Source organism: Cebus imitator, unplaced genomic scaffold (genome assembly GCF_001604975.1).
Source record: "Cebus imitator isolate Cc_AM_T3 unplaced genomic scaffold, Cebus_imitator-1.0 Scaffold98, whole genome shotgun sequence".
NCBI classification, from domain to species: domain Eukaryota; kingdom Metazoa; phylum Chordata; class Mammalia; order Primates; family Cebidae; genus Cebus; species Cebus imitator.
Window position 1 is genome coordinate 5,943,288 of NW_016107413.1, and position 18,750 is coordinate 5,962,037.

The following is an 18,750-nucleotide window of genomic DNA, read 5'->3' on the forward strand; positions in this document are numbered from 1 at the left end:
GACATTACATAATGGTAAAAGGATCAATGCAACAAGAAGAGCTAACGATCCTAAGTATATACGCACCCAATACAGGAGCACCCAGATACATAAGGCAAGTTCTTAAACTTACAAAGAGACTTAGACTCCCACACAATAATAGTGGGAGACTTTAACACCCCATTGTCAATATTAGACAGATCAACCAGACAGAAAATTAACAAGGATATCCAGGACCTGAACTTAGACCTGGACCAAGCAAACCTAATAGACGTTTACAGAACTCTCCACCCCAAATCCATAGAATATACATATTCTCAGCACCACATCACACCTACTCTAAAATTGACCACATAATTGGAAATAAATCACTCCTCAGCAAATGCAAAAGAACGGAAATCATAACAAACAGTCTCTCAGACCACAGTGCAATCGAGTTACAACTCAGAAGGCAGACACTAACTCAGAACCGCACAGCTTCATGGAAACTGAACAACTGGCTTTTGAATGTTGACTGCATAAACAATGAAATGAAGGCAGAAATAAACATGTTCTTCGAAACCAAGAATGAAGACACAACATACCAGAATCTCTGGGACACATTCAAAGCAGTCTCTAGAGGAAAATACACAGCAATAAGTGCCCACATGAGAAGCAAGGAGAGATCTAAAATTGAAACCCTAGCATCAAAATTGAAAGAGCTAGAGGAGCAAGATCAAAAATACTCAAAACTTAGCAGAAGACAAGAAATAACTAAGATCAGAGCAGAACTGAAGGAGATAGAGACACAAAAAACCCTTCAAAATATCAATAAATCCAGGAGCTGGTTTTTTGAAATGATAAACAAAATGGACAGACCACTAGCCAGGTTCATAAAAAAGAAAAGAGAGAATAACCAAATTGATGCAATAAGCAACGATAAAGGGGATATCACCACAGATTCCACAGAAATTCAAACCATCATCAGAGATTATTACAAACAACTCTATGCACATAAACTAGTAAACCTGGAAGAAATGGATAAATTCCTGGACACTTGCAACCTCCCAAGCCCATCGTCTCAGCCCCAAAATCTCCTGAAACTGATAAGCAACTTCAGCAAAGTCTCAGGATACAAAATCAATGTGCAAAAATCACAAGCATTCCTATACACCAATAACAGACTTAAAGAGAGCCAAATCAAGAAAGAACTGCCATTCACAAGTGCTACAAAGAGAATAAAATACCTAGGAATACAACTAACAAGGAATGTAAAGGACGTCTTCAAGGAGAACTACAAGCCACTGCTCAATGAAATAAGAGCGGACACAAACAGATGGAGAAACATTCCATGTTCATGGTTAGGAAGAATCAATATCGTGAAAACGGCCATATTGGCCAAAGTAATTTACAGATTCAACGCTATCCCCATCAAGCTACTGATGACCTTCTTCACAGAACTGGAAAAAAACACCTTAAACTTCATATGGAAACAAAAGAGAGCCCACATAGCCAAGTCAATTCTAAGCAAAAAGAACAAAGCGGGAGGCATCACACTACCAGACTTCAAACTATACTACAAGGCTACAGTAATCAAAAGAGCATGGTACTGGTACCAAAACAGAGATATAGACCAATGGAACAGAACAGAGGCCTCGGACGCAACACAACATATCTACAACCATCCGATCTTTGACAAACCTGAGAAAAACAAGCAATGGGGAAAGGATTCCCTGATAAATGGTATTGGGAAAACTGGCTAGCCATGTGCAGAAAGCAGAAACTGGACCTCTTCCTGACACCTTACACTAAAATTAACTACGATGGATTAAAGACTTCAACATAAGACCTAACACCATAAAAACCCTAGAAGAAAATCTAGGCAAAACCATTCAGGACATAGGTGTAGGCAAGGACTTCATGACCAAAACACCAAAAGCATTGACAACAACAGCCAAAATAGACAAATGGGACCTAATCAAACTCCACAGCTTCTGCACGGCAAAAGAAACAGTCATTAGAGTGAATCAGCAACCAACAGAATGGGAAAAAATTTTTGCAGTCTACCCATCTGACAAAGGGCTGATATCCAGAATTTACAAAGAACTAAAACAGATAAAACAGATCTACAAGAAAAAAAACAAACAAGCCCATTCAAAAGTGGTCAAAGGATATGAACAGACGCTTTACAAAAGAAGACATACATGAGGCCAACAAACACATGAAAAAATGCTCATCATCACTGGTCATTAGAGAAATGCAAATCAAAACTACATTGAGATACCATCTCACACCAGTTAGAATGGCGATCATTAAAAAATCTGGAGACAACAGATGCTGGACAGGATGTGGAGAAATAGGAACACTTTTACACTGTTGGTGGGAGTGTAAATTAGTTCAACCATTGTGGAAGACAGTGTGGCGATTCCTCAAGGATCTAGAAATAGAAATTCCATTTGACCCAGCAATCCCATTACTGGGTATATATCCAAAGGATTACAAATTGTTCTACTATAAGGACACATGTACACGAATGTTCACTGCAGCACTGTTTACAATAGCAAAGACCTGGAACCAACCCAAATGCCCATCGATGATAGACTGGACAGGGAAAATGTGGCACATATACACCATGGAATATTATGCAGCCATCAAAAACGATGAGTTCGTGTCCTTTGTAGGGACATGGATGAACCTGGAAACCATCATTCTCAGCAAACTGACACAAGAACAGAAAATCAAACACCGCATGTTCTCACTCATAGGCGGGTGGTGAACAATGAGAACACATGGACACAGGGAGGAGAGCACTACACACTGGGGTCTGTTGGGGGGAAATGGGGAAGGGCCGGGGCAGGTGAGGAAGTGGGGAGACATAGCATGGGGAGAAATGCCAGATATAGGTGAAGGGGAGGAAGGCAGCAAATCACACTGCCATGTGTGTACCTATGCAACAATCTTGCATGTTCTTCACATGTACCCCAAAACCTAAAATGCAATAAAAAAAAAGAGTGAAAGCAAGAATAAAACAAAATAAAAATGAATAGGAGGTATACTGATACATAATTAGATTTTTAAAACCATGAAAAAATTTAAAAGCTAATACAGCATAATACTGAATTGTATTAAATCTACACATGGATGTCTGTTAAGATATTATATATAATTTTTAACATGTCTAAAATATTTCATGGTTATAGAGATTTTTATCTCAGGCCAACTGTTGGTATTTGGTGACTTAAAACTGATCAGATGTGGCTCTAAAATATCTTAGAAAGGAAACGCATGAATGTGAGCCTCTGCTTGGAGGATGCGCTTGCCATCAGGAAAGCAGATTATAAGGCTATCAGTTTTTATTTTTTCCTGTTCATATTCACTGTACATTTTTATAGTGGGGGGTATAAAATGCTTTCCCAGACCTGTCCAGGCTGGACTTTTCCCTACACATCTGACATACAGTTGGATGAACAGAGAAACCACTTAATTTTCTAACACCTGTACTAATTCATTCACTTATTTCTTTCATTCAGCAGATACTTATTGTCTTCTAGGTACAAATATTATGCTAAATGCTGAGAATATAGTACATGTTCCCATGGGCGCTTCTTAGAAACTTCTTATGGAACTTACAGTCTAGGGGCGTGGAAGATTGTCTTATTATGAAGCAGGAAGTGGAGGACTGCTGCTGGTGATTCTGACATGCTTCCTGTCATGAGCAGAATCAGAAACTAGCAGTAAGAATGCATAGAAGCCACCAAAGATTTCACCAGAAATTCTTTACAAATTGCCACTTTACCTCAATGATGATATCAGAATCAGTATTTATGGAGTATTTCCCACATCCAAAGCTCTTAAGTTCCATGTTTGTCTTGTTTAACAGATGAGGAAAATGAAGTATAGGAGGCATAAGTAAATTGTCTAAGGACACACGTATATTAACTGGCAAAGTCAGGATTTGAGTTTAGGTCCTTCTAGCCCTAACAATATTTAGTCTCTAAGCTTTACTGTCCTCAGACCACAGATCTGTCCTGGAGTTAGAAATCACAACCAAATAATGGATACAATTTGTTAACACAATTCAAGAAGCTTTAAAAATTTTTAATTTAATCAGAAAGACAGCAGGATCTCAAGAAAACAGCATTTAGTCTGTCCAAAAATCTAATTGCTATGTGGAATACCTATTGAACCCACTCAGAATTACCAAAGCAATCACTCTGCCATCCACAGAGTTATAAAATTATTTCCAGATTTTCAAGAGAAGAGAAAATAAAGGCATAAAGTAATCAATGTGGAAAGTCCAAAAACATTATTGGGCTGACTTCTTTTACATTGTACCTGATTCCTCTGAGTTGAGGCTCTGGTCAAATACCATCCTCCTATTTTCATCCCTTTTCCTCCTGTGCCACTTGCTCCACCTCTTATTCTGTCTACCTTCTCTGGTTTCTTTCTGCCCCTTTCATGCACCAAGATCCTCCATCAAAACCTCTGGCCTTTGCACATGCTAATTCAACTGCCTGAACAGTTGTTCTGCTCCCATGTCACTCTCCTGTCATCTTTTGAACTTTGGAAGTATATTATTTCCTCAAGAAAGTCTTCCCTGACCAACCAGATGAGGTTAGGTCTCCCAGCAAGTGCTCTCAGAGCAACATTTAACTCTTTTCAGCATTTATCATTTCTATCATTTACAAAGATTTCTCAGCAGTTGTCTGCATCATGCCTGTCACACCCACTAAAGGACAAGCTTCATGAAGGCAAGAAATGCATCATCTGTTGTTTATAGCTACATCCCTTTCAGGGGCCCATGGCAAGCACTCAACTCATATCAACAACTCATATCTACTGTAAATGAGGGTTGAGAACATACACTGAGTATCTAAGAATTTTGGCTTCTTTCTATTCCACTGTAAATCCCTCATGTCAGCTTTCTAGCGACTTAAACTCCACATGCCTGAGTTTTTATGAGTGTCTATGGGGAAAATCAAGTCCACCTGCTCTTTTTCTACCTCATAAGTGCAAATAAAAGGCTGTTATAGTAAAACATAAATGTGGCCGAACGCAGTGGCTCATGCCGGTAATCCCAACACTTTGGGAGACTAAGGCAGGTAGATCACTTGAATTTGAGACCAGCCTGAGTAACATGGTGAAACCCCATCTCTACTAAAAACACAAAAGTTAGCAAGGCATGGTGGCACACACCTGCAGTCCCAGCTACTTGCACGGCTCAGGTGGCAAGATCACTTGAGCCTGGGACACCGAGGCTGTAGTGAGCCAAGATTATGCACTGCACTCAAGCCTGGAAGATAGCATCATGAGACCCTGTCTCAAAAAAATGAAAAACAAGAAAAAAAATCAAATGTAGCCCTAATCAATTATCCTCCTCCAAAAAGGCTATAAACCCTCAAAACACTCAATACCAATAGCACATATTCTCTGGTCTTTATTACTTTTTCTTATTTTATAGTGGTCACACCTTATTTACTGGAAAGAAAGGTATTTTTATTAATGTATAAGAAAATAATTGTAGTTAACAACAACACCATGGGAATAATTGTGATTTGTTTTTTGCTTCAAACCAGTTAAATGTCAAAAACAATATTTCTACTGCTTTCTGTTCAATTATAATTACACTAATAGTTCACTCTGGCTTCAAAAAAATTGCAAGAGTAGATTTGGGAAAGACATTATATAATGAAAAGGTTAGTTTTAGAATCAGAATTAAAATAGAAAATTCTATTATAAAATAGCTAATTAGTTCCAACATGGAAATATCATTAGCTAGTGCTACTGTGATTTTTTTTAAAAACTTATGGCTGAATATGTCTTTTAAGTTTATAGCTAATATCTTGAACATTAACAGATGAAATAACTCTTTAGATACTTAATTGGGGGAAAGAATCTTACACCAGAAAGAAAACAAATGACTTTCTATTCAAATAGGTTAGAAACAGAGCTTAGGAACAGAACTCATGCTGACAGCAGCTGTCACTTTCATTTTTCCTTTCTCCCAGCACCAAGACACCTGACCTGTATAAATTGGCAATGGGCCAATATATTTTCTTCAGGATACAGAGTTAAGACCATTTGCAATCTTAACAATGCCATTAAGGCAGTTGATGCATTATACATGATGATGGACCTAGAGCAATCTTGCTTTAGTCCCAAGAGAAAGCAAAATTTACTTAATCCCCCCAAAAATGTTTTTCCTATAATGCAAAGAGAATTAAATCATGAAATCTGACACCTTCCTGAAACTGCACTGATTACAAGATGGCAGAGGAGCATATGTCTGCATAAACCTGCCAGGGGGGAAATGCACACAACCTCAAGCTCATCCAGGAGATACTAAATGATAACTAGTGGCAGATAAAAGGTAAAGTTAGGAAACATACCTGGAATAACTGATGTTATACATGAGGAAAAAATAAACACTTTATCAGTTTGTTTATTAGATTTGTGTAGCTCTTTCACTCTCTTCCTGTTTGTGGGCTGTGTATGTTGTGGAATGGAGGGCAAGAGAGGTCCAGTGGGGATGGGTATTTTGAAGCATTTTGGCAAGGATACAACCAAATACCTTCTAGTCTCTTGGCAGGATAATGGCATATTTCAGTTTAGTTACTCTTGCCCATAAAACCTCACATTTACTCCAGATGTGGATAAATTTACACACAGGCACAAGATGGGCATAAGAACTGAGTCATGTGTTCGCCATGTGCAAAGCAGCAACATATTTCAAACTATAATGATTCAGAAGCGATGATGCTCCCCTGTGCTCAGCAATACACAATTCAACTATGGAGAACAAAGAAGGACTAAAAATAAACTCCAAAATGAAATACTTTTTTAAAAAAAGGCTGGTGGGGAGAGGGGATTCTTTAGAAGGCATTTGGTTTTTGGAGTAAAGAAAATTTTATATTGGAATAATTGTGACTCACCTGAACTAAAACATCTTCAATTTTGGCTCATTAAAACAATTACTAAAAGAAATGGTAAATTACAAATTGTAAATTGTAGAAGTGCTGTAATTAAAATCTTTTCATTCTAATTCCTCTGCTATTATGATCATTTATTTCCACAGGGAGGATAAACTATAGTAGATTATAGCATACATTCTGGTGCCAGACTTCCTTGCTTAAAATTCTTGGACAACTTAGTTAAACCTTCTCTGGCTTAATTTCCTCATCTGCAAAATGAGGATAATAATATTATTACTTGGAGATAAAATGACTTAAGATATATGAAACACTTAGACTAGCACATAGTAAATACTACACAAGCATTTGCTATTACTCTAACTACTAAACCAGTACTTTCATAAATCCTAAATCCAGTTATTAGTATTGATCCCATCTGAATATCATATGATTCAATGACATACAGATTGCATAACACAGGAAATCCCTGGTGTTAAAATGAGTACTTATAGAAAATATATAATATTTATTTGTAAAAATACAAAACTTTGACATCAATGTAAAACAGAAGTACAGTAAATCATATTTTTTAATTCCATTGAGTATCATTAACTAAAAAGAATATTCCATTAGTAGCCTTAAGGAAGCAAAATGAGTTTTGAGTTATAAGGAGAAGAGGTTAGCTCTTCCAAATGACTAGCATTAAACTACGGTGACAGTTACTGACCCCAAATACTGAGTTAGGGAGCCTGAGTTAATAGCATATGAAAGCATAATCTTTCTACAGGACTGTAATATACAGTAATTATTAATCAATGAAACTAGCTCACTATGACTTACATACACTAACCATCAAAACTATAATATTTTCTGCTATACTTTTGTTCAGTATTTAAAATACTTCTGTGAGAATATCGTAGTTCTTGAATGAGTAATGGAGAAAATTGATGAGTCTTCCTTCTGATACAATTCACTATTAAAAATGAAAGTACTTAAAAATGGGCAGGAGCTCAAACCCACAGGAACCAAGGGACATGGTTTCCTGTGTTGGCCCTATTTACAATTATAGTCATCTCTAAATCAGAAGATCCTAATATTGTTTCCCATCATCACCCTGAAATTCAGTTCAATAATTTCTCATTAAATTGCTGTAAGATGAACACTACTTATAGAATCATTTTTAGAAATTTGAGCTCTTATTCTTGTGGGATCCTGAGGTTTTTAAAAAAAAATCATTTATGTCAGTAATTAGGGGAGAATGAAGTCATTAAAATATAATAGTGTTTAAAGCCAGTCTACCTATAGCTAAACATTCATGTATGAAGTTCTATTGATAAATAATTTTTAAAGTCATTTAAGTTTCATTACTAGTCAAATTGACATTAAGTCATGGCTAAACTGTTTCAGAGAATGGACTTGAAAATAAAGTTTTGCAAGTCATCTAATTTTAAAATTTGTGTATTTGTGGTTAACGTGGCTTTGATTAGCATAGGAAGTTACCATGCTCATAGCTACACCATTTGAAATTTCCTCTCCTGTCAGAGAGAACATATGTGAGGTATCTGCATGCTCATGCCACAACTGGTAACATCTGCACCTGAAGTTTCTCTTTGGTGCACACCACAAGTTTTGCTCTCAGAGTTTTAACTTAACAGTGAGAGTCAACCTAAATCACTCAGCAAATGCAGCAAGGAAAACATAAAAAGAGATTTTAACATACGCGTAGTTGTATCTGCCAAACAACCCTATAGCTGCTTCATTAATTGTTTGTGATCACTTTAATCAATTGTATTTACACACACTCTGTAAAGAATCTATGTTCCCTAGCAGACAAAATGGAGACCAAAACCCATCTCACTTTATGGTATGTGAACTATATCTCAATATAGCTATTCTTTTCAGGAAAAAAAAATCCCAATTACCATGGCAGCAGGAGACCCTCCAAGGACTGAAGGCCCTGAATTGACACTCTGCTTATCAGCTGGCCCTTAAAATGCACATCACTGAGCTTGTTTACTTGGATAGAAGCCTCCCCATCTCCATAGAGCCAAGGAAAATGCTTGAAACTTGGATTTGAAACTTGGTGATAAAATTAGGAGCTTAAGTGACAACTTCTATAAATAGATCTGTTTCAAAAGGAAAAAAATTTGTTTCTAAAGCCATCTTCTTAAGCCATGTGACTTAATTACTGTCTAGGTGACTAAGTATTATCCAAGAGCCTTATCCAAGAGTTTCTGGAGAAGCTACTGAAGTGAGAATTCAAGACAGAAAGCATGTTTCTCAAATGCAAGAGAAAGCTGTAAATAAGGAAGGCACTTTGGAAGAAAAATGCTGTTGCCGAGTTGTTCTATTGGAAAAGAAAAATGAAAATGAGAGAAAAGGAAAAAGCCTTAGCAAAGATTACTTGGCAAAAGTGGCTGTTGCTTACATTTTATCTCAAAGACAGCCTCCGAAACAAAAGATAACCTAAAAAGGTACTTGAAAAAACACGCAGGTCTCTACTTCAGAAGATACATCATTGAGGCTATGGTATGGATGGCTCTGGACTAACAATGCAGGCAGCAAAATTTACTGCACACCAAGGTCTCATTTTTTGTTGTTGTTGTTGTTGTTTGTTTTTAATTGCTTACTCTTCATACTCCTATAGAAAGAGCCAAGATTCTGTATGGTAATGCAGTTTTAAGAATCAATAAGGAAATTTGATAGCTAGGGTAAGCAAAAACAGATTAACCCCTGTGTTCATCTTTTCGGTTGCAATAAATATGAGCCCCTTTGACAGTTTAATAGCCACTTTTGTGCTTCCCATGGCCAAAAAAGAAACAATACAAGCACTTCTGTACTATTCAATTTGAATTGGAGTTAGAAAAAGATCTGCATCCCATAATAGGCTATGTTAAGTACTGTCATTTAAAAAAAAATGGAAGGCAGTCACTAAACTATAACCTATATTGTACATAAACTAAACTCTGTCACTAATGACAAGCTGAGAACATATTTCACTAAAGAAAGGAGTCCACAGTGTTATATGGCACCATATAATTTGGGGTTGTTGTTTTTACGAACAATACATTTTAAAAGCTATCTTAAGAAACACTATTTCTCTAACATGTTGTATACCTTTTGAGTTATTCAAGTATTGAGAAATATGGTACTCATGGAGAAATCTAGAAAAGGTGACATGAGAAATCTTAAATATAACTTGAGATCACAAGAAATTTTCTATCACTGCTTTTCAAGTTCACAAGAATTTCAAAGTTAGCCAGGAAGGCATCTGTTGTTCTGACAGTCACAGTATTTACAATTTTCTAAGTGATTTCTTGCAGCTGTCCTCTACGAACATTTTTTTCCCTGTCATTGACACATTCACTGGGGAAAACTAAAAGATTAAGGCAGGATTTTTAAAAGATATCCCTTTTTTAAGAAAGAGGAAATGGAAATCTGACTTAGAAAAATGAGTGCAAAAGGAATCTAGGGACTCTGCTAGCAGCATAGGTGCCTGCTGGGAGATAATATTGTGCTTAGTTAGAAATCGATCATGGAGCTCCCATCCCAGAGGGGGAGACAGATGTGAAGAGAAGTAGGAAAGCTATTCTGGATAAAAACTCAGGCTTCATCCTTGCTACTAACTCAAATTCCTTGTTACTAACTCAGTTTCCAGAGATGACAGTGACAATTTTCAGTTTGCCTAAATATAATTTTTATGTAAGTGAATGTAACTATACTACCACCAGACTAAAAGGTTCCTTAGAGTCATAATAACCTCACCCACCCTTAAGTATAACTTTCTCCTCTGACACCTGCCCCTCAACACACATCACTCTCTCCAATTCCTTTAATCATTTCCAGGCTTCAGTGGTGACCCACACTCCTTTGCTTTCTTATCCATCTTTTTACTGCAACTATAAATACAAGTAAGATTTTGATACAATGATTCTTGAGTACACTGAGTTCAGTCAAATGATGAGTAGTAAACAGTTAATTACCAGTCAAAAGTAAATTCTGTGTAATGGATGTCTCTATACAGACTCATTGTTAAGGATTAGAAATCTAATCCAAAGACAAGGTGGGAATGCTCAGATATAGTTATTTAGAAATAACTTCAGCTGGCCGGGCGCGGTGGCTCATGCCTATAATCCCAGCACTTTGGGAGGCCAAGGTGGGTGGATCACGAGGTCAAGAGATCGAGACCATCCTGGTCAACATGGTGAAACCCCTTCTCTACTAAAAATACAAAAAAATTAGCTGGGCATGGTGACACACGCCTGTAATCCCAGCTACTTGGGAGGCTGAGGCAGGAGAATTGCTTGAGCCCAGGAGGTGGAGGTTGCAGTGAGCCGAGATCGCGCCATTGCACTCCAGCCTGGGTACCAAGAGCGAAACTCCGTCTCAAAAAAAAAAAAGAAAGAAAGAAAGAAATTCAGCTAATAAAAATATTTGGTGGCCATTACTCTTTACTATAATCATAAGAGATCAAATAACTTAACTAATATCAGAACTATGCTAATAGTCACAATATGCCTGACTGGTCATGATCTTTTATTGGTGAGATAATAAATTACATCTCTACAAAGATGTCTACTTTTACTTTTTGACCCCAAGAAAATCTGTTCCCTGCCCCATCTATACACATTCCTAACATATAGAAAGGATTTGCCATTCCTCTCTTAGTTTTCTAACATACTATGGTTATTTTCCTCATACATTCGTTCAAACAAAAATAAAACAAGCTTTGGCCTGAAGTGTGTCTTTACCATTCTTGCCCAAGTCAACTGATATTACAGAAAAACTACCCAAATGCATAACCAAATTTGAAAGAAATGCCTAAAGGGTCTTTACGTAGATCATCATTTCAGTTTAAGGATTAAAGATCATAAAGGGGAAATTGTTAGATACCTCGAAAATGAATTAGATATGTATACCATGAGTATAAATAAAATACGTTTCAATTTTTATGCCTATCTTATATTACATACTACAGAATATACAATGGATAATACATGTAAGAGTCAGCTCTAGAGATAGATAATCTAGATTCAAACTGCAGCCTTATAACTGCTTACTATGTTACTTTCACAAGTTGTGTAACTTCTCTGTGCCTCAGTTTTGGTAAATTAGGATAATAGCTATATTTATAATCACAGGTTGTCCTGAGGATTGAATGGCACATACAAATTCATGTGACTAAGATATCATACAATAAATGGGTTAGTTATTATTGTAATAGATAGTTATTACTATTAGTATTATAATACTGATTAACTAAAGCCAATATAACTGTTAATTTTAATTAGCCCCACATACTAGCAGCCTTCTGTTTCAAGACAAAACAAGCTATAAAGCAGCAAATTGCATGGTTGAGACTCTGCTGCCACTACTCATCAATTCCAATGTCCTTTGTCTTACGAATCCAGAACCATGGTTCTTCATAATCAGAATTAAAGTTGTATTCCCAAGGTATTCTGCTTAGTTGAAACTTTACCTTAAAAAAAAAATTGTTTTTTGAGATGAAGTCTCGCTCTGTCACCCAGATCATCTCAGCTCACTGCAACCTCTACCTCCCAGTTCCAACAAATTCCTGCCTCAGCCTCCCAAGTAGCTGAGATTACAGGCGCTTGCCACCATGCCTCGCTAATTTTTTGTATTTTTAATAGCAATGGGGTTTCACCATGTTAGCCAGAATGGTCTTGACCTCCTGGCCTCGTGATCCACCCACCTCGGCCTCCCAAAGTGCTGCGATTACAGGTGTGAGCCACCGCACCCAGCCTATTTTAAAATTCATTTAGAAGTCCATATTAATCACATAAAAGTTCTCCCTAAACAGATGGGTAAATTAAGAATTTAATTTTTAAATGAATTGAAAATAAATGTAAGTGAAAGGTTAATACGTCTCATTAAAGGAACAAAAAGTATCTTTCTTTTCTTACACAAACACTTTTTCTAACTTTTGAAAAAAAATTCTTTTCAAGTTTTAATAGAACTTTCATATCAGAATTATGCACAGCTATGTGAACAAGATAAATTGATTTCAATGAAGCTGATGACCTCCCTGCAGATAACATAAATCATTATGTTAAGGAACAATCACCAAAATGTGTTTGCTTTTACACTAAATACAAAATTGCAATCAACATCAAAATCCAGATTGTAGGAAATTACATAGCACAAACAATCTGGTTTCTTCAGCAAATAAATTGAAAGGGGGGAAAAAAGAGAAAGATAATTTTTAAAAATTATTTTTAAAACTTACACAGGCAAAATTAAACTATAGGGGTACATGCTTTGGTGATAAAACTATGAACAAAAGCAAGAAAAGGATTACCATAAAAGTCAGAATAGTGTTTACAAATCTTAGGAGGACAAAAAGGGCTTGGGTTTGGGAATCAGCAAATAAACAGCTGGCCAAACTCTATTTTTTTTTTTTTAATTTGAGATGGAGTTTTGCTCTTGTTGCTTAGGCTGGAATGCAATGGCGCAATCTCGGTTCTCCAACCTCCGCCTCCCAGGTTCAAGGGATTCTCCTATCTCAGCCTCCTGAGTAGCTGGGATTACAGGTGCCTGCCACTACACCCAGCTAATTTTTGGTATTTTTAAGAGAGACGGAGTTTTGCCATGTGGCCAGGCTGGTCTCAAACTCCTGACCTCAGGTGATCCGCCCCTCTCGGCCTCCCAAAGTGCTGGTATTACAGGCATGAGCCACCACGCTCAGCCAAAGCTCTATTTCTTGAACTGAATGGTCAGCAATTCCTCCAGAATCTAGAACTAGAAATACGACTTGACCCCACAACTCCATTACTGGGCATATACCCAAAGGATTATAAATCTTTATACTATAAATACACATGCATGCATATGTTTATTGCAGCACTGTTCACAATAGCAAAGACTTGGAACCAACCCTAGTGCCCACGAATGATAGACTGGATAAAGAAAATGTAACACATATATACCATGGAACACTGTGCAGCCATGAAAAAAGATGAGTTCATGTATTTTGCAGGGACATGGATGAAGCTGGAAACCGTCATTCTCAGCAAACTAACACAGGAACAGAAAACCAAACACTGCATGTTCTCACTCATAAGTGAGAGTTGAACAATGAGAGCACATGGAAACAGAGAGGGGAACATCACACACCAGGGCCTGTCAGCAGGTGGGGAGTTAGGGGAGAGACAGCATTAGGAAAAATATCTAGTGTAGATGATGGGTTGATGGGTGCAGCAAACCACCATGGCACGTGTATACCTATGTAACAAACGCACGTTCTTCACATGTACCCCAGAACTTAAAGTATAATAATAATTTAAAAACTATTTGCCTTTAGTATTTCATCAACCCATATATTGTTTTATGTGAATTTCTGTGTCAGTGGTATACCTTACCACAGAAAAGGTTTAAAAATTTGTTTTTCCTGAAAAATGTATTCCTTTTACCAAAAGTGCAAAGACACCCAAGCACAGTTATTTATCGACTGGTTTCTAGTCATTGCTAAATTTGGAATAACACTTCAATTTTAAATTTGCATTTTTAGGATACACTCGGCCATTATCGTGCCAACTGACACAAAAAGTTCTTAGAGTTTAGCTTTGATTTCATATTTCCTTTCATTTACCTCAGTCAACTTTAAGAAAAAAACAAAAAACCTTACAGGGCCCTTAAGGAGAGCATTACGGGGTGGACTGTGTTCCCCCAAAATACATATGTTAAAGTCCTAACTCCTAGTACCTCAGAATATAACTGTATGTAAGGACAGGGTCTCTAAAGAGGTAATGAAGTTAAAACAAGGTTATTAGGGTGGGCCCTAGTTCAATAGGAACAATGTTCTCACAGGAAGAGATTAGGATGCAGATATACACAGAAGGAAGACCATGTGAAGACACAGGAAGAAAACCATGTACAAAGCAAGGAGAGAGACCTTGGACAAAACCAGCCCTGCCAATATCTCGCTCTTGGATTTCTAGCTTCCAGGATTGTGAGAACATAAATTTCTATTGTTAAAGCCACCCAGTCTGTGGTACTTTGTTTTGGTAGCCTTAGCAAACTAATATGGAAAGTAAAGGAAAAGGAAAAGTTTTAAGAGTTCCTTTTTAAAAAGGTACTGGAGGGAAGGAAAAAATATAAAATGTTACCACTTTGATTTATAAAGTATTAATGAGGCATTAATAAAAAAGAGAGATTGATATCAGATTTCATGTAAAAAGAAACATCCCAAAGAGCTAAGCACAGAGGTCAAGACAGGAGGGAACCAGCAGAGAAATAACTGGCTACTGACTTTGGATTGATGAGCAGGATTCAGCACTTTCAATGTGGTTCCTGAAAAAACCCAGAGGAGAATTTTGAGTTAGATTTTTAAATGGACTGGAAACAAATGGAAGTGACAGGTGAGATCAGAGTGGTTAAAGGGGTTAAAAAAAAAAAAAAAAAAACTCTGGCCCTTCGGTCTGGACAAAGTTTGTATTTATCGTTTGCCTGGTTTGATAGGCTTAGGGGGTTAGAAAAACCATCAACAAAGAAACTGAACTTCTCAGGTGGAAAAATCAGCAAAGATTGTGCAGCAGAGTCAGTGCTTCATGTGTTATGTATACTCATGGAGCCTTAAGATCCCAGAGTGGAGTGCACTTTGCTGACTAAGTACAAGTTTTCTGAAAAGGGATATTACCATAGACACAGCAGAGAGCTGTCTGCTGGGTCCACCCTCCACGCTCCTATTTGCATTTCATCATTCCACTGACAGACACAGATGGAAACAGATAGCAAATAGCCTGTTTCCTTTCCTCTTTAATTTAACAAGGGAATAAGAGATACTCTACATCTGAAAAACATTATCATACAAAATACAGAAGTGAAGCCAAGTGAACAGGGATGGGAATAAAAGGACCTGGAGATTCTACTCTGAGGTAATTTTTTTTCCCAACTATAAACAAAATGGCTCCATTCTCCCATGTTATATCCAGAAGAATCCTGATAACCTTTCTATAGGAAGGCAGTAATATAAATTAACCCACCTTTCAATTCACCAATCTTTAGTTTGGAATAACTTTCTGGAGGGACAGGCATAATTATTATATCTAGATAACTTATAAAAATTATCAGAATTTACGTCTTTATCAATTAGAAATACATAGGTATGTAGGATGAATTAACTGACAAAATGTCCTAATGTCTGGAATTTGCTTTAAAATACTACACACATACAAACACAAACACATACATAAAGTAAAAAGAGAAAAAAAGATTGTCAAAGTGTTGATAACTGTTGATGCTGGATGATGGGTAAGAGGGGGTTCATTACAGCATTCTTTTCACTTTGATATATGTTTAAACCTTTCCGTAATAAAAAGTCTTCTTTTAGTTCACATACATATGTAATTGAAAAACTCAATTCTCTTCAGATTGTGATTTGAATAGGACGATATCATTTATTTTGGTTACTGATAACAGTTTAGTTTCAATAAAAAGCTTTACTATAGTAATATAGGTACATAAAAAACTAAACAAAGGCTTTATGGGAAAATAACTTGGCAAATGTTTATAAAATGATACAGAAGCAAGCAGATACAATATTGTAGCTATATATACTATGTAAATGTATACGTATGTATACAAATGTGTGCATAAGATAAAAACCAATTAAAAGATATGTAGCAAAATGAAAGCAACATTTATCTCTTATTGATGAGTTTAAGAACAAGTTTTCCTTTTTTGTTCTACTTTTCTCGGCTTATAAGTATTCTAAAATGAGCATGTACCTAATTTGTAATTAGAAAAAGGAAATGAATGTGAACAAGTGGGATTATAATTCAGATAAAGTAGAATAGATAGTTGGAACACTATTCAGAAGAAAAAAAAACACTTGACCAAAAGTCACTACACTAAACATTGAGCAGAAAGAAGCCCTACACTTGGGTGGCTTTTGGTTTCATATGCTCTCATGTTACACCATCTGCAGATCTGGTGGAGAAAAACCCACATTCTTATACCTGTAGCTGGTGGAGGCTTTTATTTTTGTGTTAATATTTTCACAGCTTACCTGTCATAACCAATATCCTGAGATTTCTGTCTCCAAATATTTTTAACTCCCTGATCTCCCTGTAGATCTAATAATTTTACATTTTACTGGCAGGGATGTGGGGTAGGAGGGTGGGACTCTTTCACAACTGAAAGCAAAGGCACACACCAACCCTGGACCCAAGTTTTCACCTCTTGGTTCTCAGTGGTAACCTTAAAGGCAAATTTTAAAAACTATTTTCTGTGCCACAACCTAAGAAAGAATTATAGGTTGGTGTAAAAGTCATTGGGGTTTTTGCCATTAAAAGTAGTCACAAAAACCACAGTGACTTTTGCACCAACCTAATACTATAAAACGTAAGTTTAACAATTCCTACAGTATCCTAAAAATTCTTTTTCTGATAACTAAAGTTTTATTTTTTCCCAAGTGGGTAACAAAACTTCAAATGATAAAGTATTTTTAAAACCTTCAAAACTGTACATTAGAAGTATCATTAAAAATTAAAATCATAATCAGTAGTATTAAAATTTCCTCAACAAATTTCCCACAAGCAGGAAAATTGCACTTACTTTAACTTCCACAGTCTTGCCTCCATGTTCAATGTGTCTCTCTATGTATTCAGAGGACAGCAAATCACTGCAACAACAAAACGAAATGATGAAAATGTAAAACATGAAAATCAGGATCAAATTTACACGTATCTGCTTTAACAATTCTTAACCCCTCAAATCAACACTTTATAGTTCTCTCGTGTGCACTTTCTCTCTCTCTCTCTCTCACACACACACATACACACACACACAGCCCAGTGTTTCTAAAAGGACATGAGGTTGACCTGCCTACGCCCACCTGTCACTTCACTGCTGAGCATGGCTGATTCTGCTGAACCAGCCAATAGTTCTAGGAAACTACTGTATGTACATTATTATTTTTAAGACATCTTGTTCTTAATTTTTTACTTTAGCTTTTTATCAAGTAGTTTTAATTGTATATTGTGCCTTACCATTTCTTTATGTGTTATATGTGATATTTTTATCTGACAAAATGTTAGTTTCCATCACAAAAGTTAAAAAAGGCAAAGAAAGTTAAAAGAGATGAAATGGAATATATACCATCAGCATTTGAAAATAATTCTTTTTTGAAATCTATCCTAAACAACATTTATATGTTTCTATAATCTTAAATATGCTTTTCTTTAATTTCATATATGTGAAAAACTTTCCCTTTTAATGGAGGGGTCTCAAGACACAAATTCCATAAAATATCTGTAATATGTTAAAGCACTAAAATATAAATAAAACCATCATTAATAATTTTAAAATGTGTGAAACTATAAATTTCTAGTGTTCCTCTATTAATAAACATTGAGCCAACTAAAAAGTCCTTATGTGAACTGAAGGTCATCAAACAAAAACTGTTACAGTCATTTAAATATGTGAATTTTTGAGCACAGAGGCTCATCATGATAAGCACCATGCCTACAATTCCTTGAAATGGAAACAGAACCATCAAACAAGAATTACATTAATGCAGGCACCATAATCCTGCACTATCTGATGCTTTTATTACTATTTAGGAAACTTATCATTATAGTCTAAGTTGATGCTTCATTTGTCTTTAGAATAAATGTTCTTATTGATTTTACGTGAGAATCAGCTAGCATGCTCTCAGCTGCAAGCTGTAGAAAACACAACAAAAAGTATATTAAACAATCAGGACATTTACCATCGTATTTCTTCTTTGAAATTCCAGGGATAGTATAATTTTGAGGCTATTCAGTTCTAGTTGATAAATAAATTTGAGGTTTATAAAATATAGGCAACCAGTTTTAAAATATTTTTAGTATATATTTTGCTAGCAAGACATGAGCCGAAT

The 18,750-nt window shown here is 36.2% G+C and overlaps 1 protein-coding gene across 12 annotated transcripts in view; it reads right to left on the reverse strand.

Annotated features, from left to right (window-relative positions):
* The window catches only part of ADAM22 (ADAM metallopeptidase domain 22), a 253,225-nt gene that overhangs the window by 114,771 nt on the left and 119,704 nt on the right, over positions 1–18,750 (reverse strand). For all 12 annotated transcript variants that reach the window (XM_017536485.1, XM_017536483.1, XM_017536480.1 and 9 more), the window contains exon 4: positions 17,445–17,511. In XM_017536485.1, coding sequence (XP_017391974.1) covers positions 17,445–17,511 — 67 coding nt within the window. The remainder of the gene's footprint in view (positions 1–17,444; positions 17,512–18,750) is intronic.